This window comes from Nicotiana sylvestris, chromosome 9 (assembly GCF_000393655.2).
Source record: "Nicotiana sylvestris chromosome 9, ASM39365v2, whole genome shotgun sequence".
NCBI lineage: Eukaryota > Viridiplantae > Streptophyta > Magnoliopsida > Solanales > Solanaceae > Nicotiana > Nicotiana sylvestris.
This window is the reverse complement of record NC_091065.1, coordinates 119787182-119799941: the sequence shown is the minus strand read 5'-3', so window position 1 is coordinate 119799941 and position 12760 is coordinate 119787182. Positions and strand designations below refer to the sequence as shown.

The 12760-nt window shown below is 33.4% G+C and overlaps 2 protein-coding genes across 3 annotated transcripts; one reads left to right on the top strand and one right to left on the bottom strand.

Moving 5' to 3' along the window:
• The first annotated feature begins 214 nt into the window (after positions 1–214).
• LOC104240522 (pathogenesis-related thaumatin-like protein 3.5) lies at positions 215–4063 on the top strand. Of its 2 annotated transcripts, none has more exons than XM_070156484.1 (3): positions 215–486; positions 566–763; positions 3597–4063. In XM_070156484.1, the coding sequence occupies exons 1-3, from the start codon at positions 435–437 to the stop codon at positions 4061–4063; spliced, it is 717 nt and encodes a 238-aa protein (XP_070012585.1). In that variant the 5' UTR covers positions 215–434. The 2 variants fall into 2 exon arrangements, with proteins under 2 accessions (XP_070012585.1, XP_070012584.1); XM_070156483.1 differs by having other exon boundaries at positions 3591–4063.
• A 2566-nt stretch (positions 4064–6629) lies between these two features.
• On the bottom strand, positions 6630–10689 carry LOC104245618 (ras-related protein RGP1-like). Its single transcript, XM_009801240.2, has 3 exons — positions 10052–10689; positions 7018–7505; positions 6630–6827 (listed from the first exon to the last, which is right to left on the bottom strand). Exons 1-2 carry the CDS (start codon positions 10279–10281, stop codon positions 7058–7060), a joined length of 678 nt encoding a protein of 225 aa, XP_009799542.1. The 5' UTR covers positions 10282–10689; the 3' UTR covers positions 6630–6827; positions 7018–7057.
• Positions 10690–12760: the final 2071 nt, after the last annotated feature.

Genomic DNA, 12760 nt, shown 5'->3' with positions numbered 1-12760 from the left:
TACATACATACACACACACCAAAGATGTGGAACTAGAACGAGTCTAAAGCTAGGGGAAGAAACCAGCCTTAATTTTTTCCTTCATTTTCTCAAATCAGCATCTATTTTTCATGACTACCCATTTCATTTAGGTAGAAAATCATTGAAATTATAATTCTTCTATTTTTTTCCAACCGTTCTTTTCCTTATTCATAATTTACAAATAAAGATTTAATTTTAGGCATGTGAAGGTAACCCTCCCTCTAATTCATTTATGATTGATAAATATTAATTGACCTTTTCTCACATCAACCTTTCTCAACTTCTCTGTAAGCCCATGCCATAAATAGGGTATATAACTCCTAACTTCATCTCAACCTTATATATACATCATCAATTTCAAGATCCAAAAGTCTAAAATCCTTGAACTCAAAAACAGTCAAAAGGAAATCAATATGGAACCACATTTCTTAGTTCTTATCCTTTATTTCCTTCTCTTTTTCATTGGTAAGTATTCTTTAACGCGCTCTCTCTCTATATATAGTTCTTGTCTGCTCAATACTTATATATATGATCTTACATACAGGTGGAGATGCTGCAGTTTTCACATTAAAAAACAAATGCAATATGACTATATGGCCTGGAATTTTATCAGAAGGAGGTCATCCCTTACTAATGAATGGAGGTTTGCAGCTACAACCAAATGAGACTGCAGAAATCAAAGCACCTACTGGTTGGTCAGGTCGATTCTGGCCACGAAGCCAATGCAACTTTGACACCTCAAGTAAACACGAGTGACGATGACACCCTTTAGTAAGGGGTATCGAAATGATCACATGCGGAGCTAGGATTTCAACCTTATGGGTTCGGGATTATAATTCTTTTAAGTTACTGGATTTTAAATTAATAATTTATACATATTCATTAGATTTCTTAAATACAAATATATATATATATATATATACTAACTTTAGTGTACGTGAGTTGCACGTGTGTTTCACGTCATTCAGTATAAAATATATAAAATAAATAAATAAATTATTGTATACATTGAAACAATATCTTCTTAACATACAAAGATGATGAATATAGTTGAATTAGTTATATAATATAATATCTTGTGAAATAAGAAATAAATATGTCATGCTGTTGTATCTCGTCTAACATCTCTTTGGAATACAAGTAATACAAATTTCGACTATCAATTAGACCAATGGTAGTATTATATTACGTCACAATTTGTCAAAATTTTTATTTCATCAAAATATTATAAACATTAACTACTGGATATTTAACCTGATTGTTTATTCGGTAGATGTGTCACTACATTCCCAAATATATCTACTAAATAATATAATTTTTCATAAAACTTCAGTCACCTAATTAGGCCAGTCTTCAGGAAGTTGTTCTTTAAACAAATTTTCTTAGATCTACATCCAATAATATTAATTAAATAGTTATTATTTTTCTTAAAAATATTAAAAGCTTGAAAAATTGAATAATAACTTAAATTTTTGAAAAGGAGATATAGTGCATTCCTAAAATCACCCTACAAGGAAATAATAACATTTTTTTATTAATTATCAAATAATGAATACAAAAAATAATGAAGCTTTAAAATAAATGGTAACTTTTTCACAATTAATTTATCTTCAAGATTCTAACAAAAATATTTTATGTAGAAAATCAATTAATTTATCTTCAAGATTCTAACAAAAATATTTTATGTAGAAAATTGAAGGTAAGCTACTTTTTATAACAAAATATATTACAAATTTAAAAAACTTGTTAAATATAAAAAATACGTGGTATATAGTAGAGAATTATATATTTAAAGAATTGATTTTTCTAATGTAGAGGAAGGTTTAGTAAACAATATTTATTACGACTATAGATTATAAGTAAGTATAATTAGTTTTCCATTTCCATGAAGAATAATAAATAAAACCTAATTTAATTTGTCAACATTCTAAAATAAATATTTTATGTAGAAAATAAATTATTTTTATATAACAAAGAGATTTAAAGATTTAAAATATGTTCTGATTTTTTCTTAGGTTGAGTCTTTTCCCCCCCTTGAAATCTATATGTCTATTTCTTACATGGTGGTAATATTTGCTTTTTGTAATCAAGATACATAGTATTCGATCATATAGACTTAGAATCTTTCTAACTTTGTATCAAAATTAAAAGACAACGAAAGTAATTATCTTGTCTAAAAGATATAACGTTGGTAAATAGAATACGGTTATATAGTTTATTTTAAATTCTTAAAAAAATTAGTTAATTTAAAGGTCCTAAATCTTAGGGAGATAATTAAATAACTTTTTTGTCTAGGGTGAACTCTAATTTTAAAAGGGTAAAGAAGACGAACACATTTCGCCAAGGGCCTTTGTGCTTTTAATATAGTATAAGTTTTTAAGTGTAAGATTTACATAAAATAAACTCTTAATATTTTTAAAGGTTTTGGACTTTTTACATAATTTAAATAAGAAAAAAATTAATAAGTAAAATTTTAATTAATTTTAAACTCCTAAACATAGATTTGTATAAAGTAAACTCTAAACAGTTTTAAAGTTGTAAATGGTAGAACTTTCTGCATAATTCAAATAAGAAAGATTTTAATGCGTAAAATTTTAATTCATTTAACTGTTAAATATTAAGAAATAATTAATTGACTATTCAATAAATTATTTCTTATACTACTTGACACATACTCCAAGGACTACAGTTTTTGTTTATTTATAATTGAGACCAAAAAAATCCCGTTAGTTTTAAGTTCCAATAATCTATTCTGGGAAAATATTAATTCATTGGTAGTAGTATTTTACTGATATTGTAGAATTAAGAAAATATATAATAGGTAATATATCTCTTGTTAATGAAAGGAAACGTTGGTGTTTTTTTTTAAGTGATTAATATAAGGTAAAAGTTAAATTGATTTTAAAGTCCTAAATTTTAGGATTTTCTACCCAATTTAAATAAGGAATGATTTAATACTTAAAATATAGTAATTAATTTTCAAGTCCTAAATATTATGAAAATGAGTTAAATGACTATTTTGTCTAGTGCAAAATTAATTCTTAAAGGGTAAAAAAGGCGAACAACATTTCGCTAAGGGCCTTCGTGCTTTTAATATAATATAGATATGTGTGTGTACGGGTACCGCTAATCTAGCTATTACATGTTGTAGACTGTAGTAGATAAGTTTTGCAGTTTCAAATTTGCCCTTTAACTTACCCTTGTTACTTTATTACTCGAGGGTCATATATATATTTCTAAATTTGAGCCAAAGAATTATGTGAGAGCACTTTCATATTTGACATGTGAATTGTTGGTCCCAATTACTAGAGGAAACAAATAAAGAAAATATGGAAGAAATTATTAAAGGGAGATAGAAAAAGAAGTGCATTGCAGCTGTTATAGTGAGGGATCTGACTAATTAGAGAGGCATTTGACTAAAAAAACGGAAAGTGTATGAAAGACAAAATTGTTCATAGTTTTTATTTGCTAGTAAGAAATGGAGAATACTATAGTCTTGAAGTTAGCAAAACCATATATGTAGACGCAAACAATTTAAAAGTCGTTAAATTCTGTGTACGCCACTGCAGTGGCAGGTAAAGGGACATGTGGCACTGCAGACTGCAGCGGAGCATTCGAATGCAATGGTGCAGGTGGCAACCCACCAGCCTCACTTGCAGAGTTCACCCTTGATAGTCCTATGGATTTCTATGATGTTAGTTTTGTGGATGGTTTCAATATCCCCATTTCAGTTTACCCTTCAGGTGGATCTGGGAATTGTTCAAATGTCCAGTGTGTTTCAGACGAAAACTTACAGTGCCCTCCTGAATTACAAGTGAAAACAAATAATGATACAGTCATTGCATGTAATAGTGCATGTCTTGCTTTTAATAAACCAGAGTATTGTTGCACTGAGGAATTCAATGATCCCAACATATGCAAGCCTACAAATTACTCACAAATTTTCAAGAAGGCTTGTCCAGATGCTTATAGCTATCCTTATGATGATGCAACAAGTACTTTTACCTGTAACGGAGCTGATTACCTCATCTCATTCTGTTGAAATATCCATATCAAGATGGGTTATTTATTATTAAAAATTCTGAAAAGTTTGTGGATTCAAAAAACACCCTATTGAGTAGGGCAATATATGGATGAATTAATGAATTATCAGTAGGTGTAATAATAAATACATGAAAATCATGTGGGTTCACAAGTGGAATGAGAAAATCATATTCCATTTGTTTTGTATACAGATTCATCATTAAAAAACATATATTAGTTTATAGTAGTATCTTCAATTCATCAAATGCCAACTCTCATTACAAAGATGTGCACATGTGGATTTACGTATGCCAGTTTGATCAAAATGATGGAGTGTATATAATGATAAATAAAATGAAGTCTTCATTCTGTGTCATAAGTCATAACTGAAGGCCACAATTTTTTATTTTTATTTTTTGCAAGGATTAACCTTCTTTCGTTCAAGGACTGGAAAACTAAAATTTTGAGAATTATTTGGTTGGCTAAGATGTCCATCAGTTTTGGTATATGACAACTTTGCACTCAAAATTGTGAAGGGAAATTTTGCTGTGGAAGCAAATTTATTAGTCTGCTTTATTCTATTCCAACAAATAGTTATCGATTATTTACATATCAACAGATGTTCATTTTTCTCTCAATATTATGAGACATTAACAACAAAAATCAGAAATAGCAAGATTTACAACTGGCAATTGAAAAATAGTCACAGTTTCAAAAGTAATAGAAATTTAGCCATTTTTTTATGTAATGATAAAATCTGAACAAAACACCCTTAAAATCCAAAAAATTTCCAGCATAATATGCTGGAGTTCGAGTTTTTTACACATGAGATTCTAGCATAATGTGCTGGAGGTTCAACATAATATGCTGGAAGTTTATACGTATGAGCTACATAATCCAGCATATTATGCTGGAACTTTCCATGTTTCAGTAAAATAGTGATTGTTTTTCAATGACTTTGCAAACGCTGACTATTTTTCAATTACCAATCTGAAAACTGGCTAGCCCGTGCTATTTTGACGACATTAACGGAAACTGTGTAGTCACCATCTTCACATCAACTCATTAAGTTACATTACAAGTTGGGCTAAGCCTAAACTTGGCTAGAGGCAACGGCCCGCCCACCTACTTGAACCAAATCCAAGTCCAGGTTTACCGAATGGGCCGCTCTTAAGTTCAATGGGGCGAAATGCACAAATTTTTATTTTTGTAAAAATTGCACGGGGACGCCTTCTTTGGTCGCCCCCATTTAACCTATATCTATTTTTTTAAAAAGTTTTAACTTGTACGCACTTTTTAAATAACTTCAACCCCTTTTCTCCTCCTTCTCCTCCTCAAAGTTATCTGCCCTCAATCCGATAGACCACTCCTTTCTTTTTATTGCATGGACAAAATTGAGCTAAAATTTTCTCCAGATAGCCTAGGGTTGTTATTCAGCTGGTCCCACTGAATGAAAATTACAGTTGAAAAGAAAGTAAAAAAGTCCTTGCGCACAAATAAAAAGGTAACACTATCAAATGAAGAGGTTTCAATTCTATGTAGTAAAGTAATATAGCACCGTTTTGTGAGGTTGATAGTTCAGTCTGAAAAGACCAGCAAAAAATGAAAAGGAATGGCAATGGCAAAGATAAAAAATCAAGATTTTGTTTGTACCGAAGAAGTCTATCGGAGGGTTTGAAAGGGATGAGTTGTGATTGAAACTTGACAAAATACCAAATTTTGGAAACCTTTTAGTTCAGCCCTACAGCTAAAGTTCGCCAGTTACAAACAAAAACTTTAGAAGTTCGTCAGTCACAAAACAAAAACTCGCCAATTACAAAAACAAAAACAAAAACTTCGCCAGTTACAAAAACAAAAACTTCAGCAGATAGAGAACAAAACTTCAGCTACTATGCTTAAGTTTAGCAATTACAAATAAAAACTTCAGCACACTTGCTACTTCAATCCCGTCTACTAGAATGCTGAAGTTTTGCGTGATTGCCTTTGCTACTTCAGCCCCGTATGCTGAAGTTACGCGAAAAAGTGGGTACGCTTGCAATTTTTTTTGCAAAGCGGACATAAGTTAAAACGTGACCCAAAAAGCGGGTATAGATACAAATGCCCCTTCATTTTTAGGACCACTACTTAAAGAATAGTCGAAATTTACAAAGTAAATTTAAAGTTTAGCTATCTTATAATCAAACTTCAGACCTCATATCTGAAAACTTCAACCGTGAGCCTGAAGTTTCAAACTTCAGACTATCGAGTTTGAAGTTTAAACTGTTAAATTTGATTTGGGCAGATCAAACTTCAGACATTCTCAAGCAGTTCAAAATTTCATACCCGAAGGTCTGAAGCAGAAGGCTCTGAAATTTTCCGAATTTGGCTACGCTTTAGTCTTAATTAAAATACCGTATCTAAAAGCGGCTACCAGTGATCGATCTCTCCCAGCCCTCCCTCTTCCCTATTCAAATGATGTTAACTATAGTAGGGGAAAAAATGACAGGAGTCTCCAAGGCAGGGAAGCAGAAATGCATGGAATAGCTGCAGGAAGTCAAGATATATACTATAGGGAAGTAAGAAAAAGATTTCCAGTGCTCCCTTAAGAAAGTGAAATGACGTGTGTACTTTAATTGATCAGTATGTAATGTTTTTGGTTCGTTTTCAATTGCTGCAAGTTACAATTTCAGGTATCAGGAAGTAAAAGCAAGAAGAAAACAATCTTACGTGATTATGATACAATGGAACACATCAAACTTAAATCCCCTCAGAAGACACTGCCATACTTGTAAGCTCGTGAAAACCTACATGAAGAATGAAAACAATCTAATTCTACTGTAGAAATACCATTGCACCTCAGGGATCATGACATCTCTCTTGCTCATCAGTCCCACATGAAGGGAAAGAAAAGTATAAATGTCACAGAAAGAAGGGAACCAGACATCAAGAACTGGAAGCCGTTGAGAGCTACAAGTGACCAAAAAAACTTATTACCTGATAATACCCACGTATAAACCTCCGGAGAAGATCAATCCTATGAAGATCTGCAACAGCTGTATGAGCCCCCATTTGGTACAGGTTCTTGGCCAGGAACAACAATTTCCTTTCCCCTGAGGAGTGCTGAACTCCCAGCTGATTCTGCCTCATTGGCAACAAGGGATTTCTTGCTCACAACCCTATATATCTCCGTCAAGACATTAACAAACACTGTCTCAACATTTGTTGCTTCTAGGGCCGACGTTTCAATAAAGAATAGGTTCTCCTTCTCAGCAAACTCTTTTGCGTCCTCAGTAGGTACAGCGCGAAGACTACCCAGGTCAGTTTTGTTGCCTACAAGCATGATGACAATGTTCTTATCAGCATGGCCCCGCAGTTCCTCCAACCACCTAGCAACATGATCAAAAGATTGACGTTTGGTGATGTCATAGACCAGCATTGCTCCAACAGCACCTCGGTAGTATGCACTTGTTACTGCCCTATATCTGGAGCCACACACCAAACATAAGTTTTGAGACCCAAAAGGGCACATGGAGCATCTGGAAAATAGCAGCTTTCTTGCGACAAGCACAATCATAATCATGCATGACCATAATAGTGCACGTATATAGAACAAAACAACTACTAAGTTATGCATAGCACATCTTTGTTCTCATATCATTAAAAGGTAAAGGGTGTCCACCATCTGATTAGTAGTTACCGGACTATGTCGAATTGTCAACTATCTTTTATGCTTCAGTTTCTTTTTTCTTTTTGCAACTCTCTCCTCACTTCACATTCATGTTTGGTATTAAAGCATTTCTACGGGCATTCAGTCATCAATCACCACACATATTGCCTTTGTGATGTGACTCTTAATTTCTCTCCTGAGGGGCGCATAACAAAAATCAAATGGTTAACAAGAAAACACCCAGAGGAATCATAGTCCAGATTTTAAAATTGCACTGAGCATAAGTATTTAATACATTCAGTTCAGCTCTCTATGTTCCCGAATTCAGTATGACATTGAAATTATGTTAAATACATATTGAAATCCATTTCTTTCTTTTCATTCTTAGGAGGGTACTCATTTCACACACGAATGCAAAACCTACAAACAGGACTGAACTTCTTAAGCATTCTGATGTTCATTGCACTTGACTGGTCTCACAGAGAAATATCTTCCACATATGGTTGTATTAATCAAAAAAGATAATTCTTCTTTTTTATGACCAAAAAAAAATTGGTTTTTGGACATTCTACACCAAATATCATGTATTCACAGCCCCTCAAGGCTCAAGGCAGATACATTCTCTCCTCAAGGTGATATAGAATACTGATAACAATGATACCTGCAAATATCCCATAGTCCTAAAAAGAAAAGGGAAATAGAATTTATAACTACCATTTTCCCCAGAATCAAAGTTGGATTGTCTCAATGTGGTTATGTTCATAATTGCATGGAGCTGTCGTTCAGTACCAGCATAGACTGTCTTTAGCTACAGTTCCATCTACCTGGCTTACAAATGCAAAACTTATAATCCAGGGGAAGGAGTTCCCAGGATGACACTAAATTATGTGAGAATTTTAGGTAGCCCAGACACCTGTCCATTCTCTGGTTGGAAAAGAAACCTACTAATAGCTATCTTTTAATTTATGAAGTTCATAAATTTAAAACCAGGGCAGCAGAAACTGAGAAATTAAAGTAACCCAAGAAAATGGTAAAGAACTTGACAACAACCAAATTAAACAAGTCAAAGAAATAACATAAGGAATTCTTGGCTCAACTCCATAAAGATGGACATGGCAATGAAGGTAATGATATATATGCTCTTGATTAAACAGCTACATGTACCCTCCAAGGACTTGCTGGACTCCTTTTGTGTGTGTTGAAGGTTTGGGGGGTTTTGGGGGGGGGGGGGGGAACGGATAATTTGAGGTCATAGTATTTGGCTATAGCCAATCATGACATCCAAGAAGGGAATATAACTCATATCAGTTGGGTTTTTTGTGTGCAAGAAATCAGCGGAAGATTTGAATGACTTTCTGCTAAAATTTCAGCTTGCGCACAGATTGTGGAGTAATTTGGAATATGTTGGGTATCGAAAGATTAATGCCATATTTTGTTAAAAGTTTGCTACTAAGTTGGGTAGTCAGCAGAAAAAGGAGGATGACTAGAGCAGAGGAAATGGTTCCTTTGGCACTCACTTGGAAATTCAGAAAACAAGGAAGAAAATAACTTTTGAAGGGGTTGAAAACTCTTTTGTACATAATAGAGGATCATTTATGTTTCCGGACTTATCAAAAAAGAAGATCATTTATGTTTTATGTAGAAATTCCTTGAGAAATATGAAATTCCAATTAGTATAGATGATTGGGTCTTTTTTGTATAGGATCACATTTTTATCTAGATCATGTTCTATTACATAGTATCATTTTATATGGGGTTATCCCCAATTAAATCAATAAAATGCACACTTTATCAACAAAAGAAATAGAATTTGGAAGGTAATTCAAACTAGGATTGATACAACATGAGTACGAAAAAGATAATAAAGAATCAAATGACCCAACACAGAATATGAGGCGAGGCATTAGATGTATTAAAAAGGGCAAACCTTTACAATCTAAAACAATGCTAATCTAATTGGGGTAATTTATATGATTCCTCAATATCCACAATTCCAAGCTAAATGGGGCCGGTTATGTGAATACTAAGTAATCATTTTGCTCAATTTGAACCCGTTTCATTCCAATACTCCATATTTTGGGGTTCACTATTACTTGTATATCCCTTCTAAAAGACAAAGTTCTTATCAAACACAGAAACATATCTGGTCATAGCTCGAAAAGAATACACCTTAGTAAGCATATCAGACTCATAGTACAGTCTTTTAAGTCTTTACATAGCATATCTGATACCAATTTGATCAAACCCATATCAAACAAATACCAATTCACATAATTCACAAATCAAAAGTAGATACTTAGTACTAAATCACAATTATCTTGAGATTGACAGATCTACATTGATCACTGTAAGTAAAATTACCTTTCTTGACCAGCAGTGTCCCAAATCTGAGCCTTGACAGTCTTATGATCGATATCTAAAGTCCTCGTCTGGAATTCAACACCGATGGTGGCCTTAGAATCAAGACTAAACTCATTCCTCGAAAACCGGGCCAATAGCTGCGATTTCCCAACCGCAGAATCCCCGATCAGCACCACCTTGAACACGTAATCTATCTTCTGATTGAAATCCCCTCCATACAATTTCGACATCTTCCTAAGGTTCTACTATTATTTATTGTAAACAAAACCAATAGAAAGAAACTAAAAAACCGATCGATCAAATCGATCGGTCAAAATGAAGTCGCACTGCTATTACATAAACCAGGGGTTGAATTTGTCGATTTAATATACAGACAAAACAGAGAGACAATCGGAGTTCATGGGGGTTAGGGTTTAATGGAAAGAAATGAAAATGCAAGTTGTATATATATAGATTTTGGACTGAGTAAATTAATCAATCGTTGGGAAAAGCCATGTAGGCAAAGGGAATCGGCTGTTCGGTGGTTGTCAGGTTGGAGGGAAGGATCCGCGTCCTCCACAATCACTAACGGCTTCGCGCCTCCCCTCTAACTATTTTTTCATTTTCTTTTCCCAACTACCTATTTCTTTAACTTTGTTTCAGCCCTCTTAGTCCAAATTTTTTATTGTATATATAAGCAAAATTCTCTCTCTCACTCAATATATTGCACCCAGCTCTCCCTTTATAGTAGATAGTTGAATTTTCTTAACATGATTCAAGAGTTCTTCATATGTTTATTATTTTATTTTGCAGAAAATTTATTATCGTTATTGTGCCAAGAAAGACAAAATAACACACAAAAAGCAACTAAATATATGAAAATTAGATGAAAAAACAAGAAAATTAAGTAGGAGAAAAAAGTTAGTGCTATCACTCAGAATAATGCAAAATCTAGTGTTAGGGGTAGAATTATAAAGAGCTTACCAATGAGTTAAAACAAAAACCAGTAGTTGCACTAATAAGCGTGTAATCTAACATATCTTTCCAAATATTTTTTTGTGGATTAGTTATTTCATTAAGAATTAAACAAGCAGATTCAATTGAACTAATAGCAGGACTGCAAGAGCATATTAAACACGCATAATATAGAAGGCAAATTTCTCTACGTGCTAAAATATTCCCTTTTGCATGTCCGCAAACGACCCATTTTTGTTTTGTACTTCCAATTTGAATTTCTTGAGGCTAAAGAAAGAATTAACCTAGGTTAATCATGCACTTTTTCCAATCAAATAACTAGAATTTTATCTCTTTACTGAATAGTAGTATAATACGATTAGTTTTCATAACCAGCTTGGTTCCTATCAGCAAAAATCTAACAATTAGAATGCACATCAAAAGCCGGTGGTGCTCATTGCTGTGGAATTGTTGCTAGTCAATATCAATATATCAAAATATGCTTTAATATTATTTGAAGTTCGACTCAGATGAAAAATGAAGAAAAAGAAATCACATTTTGATGATCAATACTTATATTACTAGTTGTAAATATCCTAAACCGAATTGGATTTGACAAAATATAATTAAGCTTCTTCTTTTTTTTTTCTTCTTCTTCTTCGAGAGAAAATATTCCAGCCAAAGAAAATATCTAGCGACGCATTCTTATTTATATCCGGTCCGATTACAACTAGTAACCATTATGTTAAAATTAGAAAACAAGACTAAAATATGTACAATTGATATGTGACCATTTACAAATAATATAGCATTGGGTCATGCCTTCAAAGCTTCTTGTTTGAACCTGAAGCTAAGTAGTTAGATATTCCACCACCAAACCCTTCCTCCCCCCACCCCCCAACAAACCCGGACAAAAAAGAGTAGTGAAATACTCCAGTCAATGGCTTGGTAAAGATGTCTGCAAGGTGAGTGGAAGTGGACACATGGAACAACTGGATCAAACCCTCTGCTAACTTCTTCGGGATAAAGTGGCAGTCCACCTCTATGTGTTTAGTCCGCTCATGAAAAATTGGATTCTTACCAATGCATATTGCAGCCTGATTATCATAAAAAACATACTCCCTCCGTTTCAATTTATGTGAACCTATTTCCTTTTTGGTCCGTGCCAAAAAGAATGATCCCTTTCCTTATTTGGAAACAATTTACCTTTATGCAATGATTTATAGCCACACAAAATATATGTGCCTCATTTTACACCACAAATTCAAAAGTCTTCTCTTTTTTCTTAAACTCCGTGTCCAGTCAAATGAGTTCACATAAATTGAAACGGAAGGAGTAAACAAAATGAGAAACATCAATAGAAATGCCAGCCAATAATCTGGTCAACCATGTGGGTTTAGCTAACACTTTCCTAAAAGCCCTATACTCAGCTTTAGTAGAAGAAAAGGAAACAACTGGTTGTTTTTCGACTTCAATACCATCAAAAAATCACCCAAAAAACACAAAAACCATACACAGATTTGCGTGTATCAGGACAAACTGCACAGTTACTATCAAAATAAGCTATAAGAGTGTAGCCAGGAGAGTTGGAGTAAAACATTCCAGCATCAATGATACCCTCCATATACCTCAACACGTGTAAAGTAGCAGACATATGAGGCAGTCGAAGTTTTTGCAAAAATTGACTCAAGTGTTGCACACTAAAGCAGAGATCAGGCATGGTATGAGTCAAAAACAATAGTTTCCCAATCAAACTCTTGTATCGCTCAGGCTATC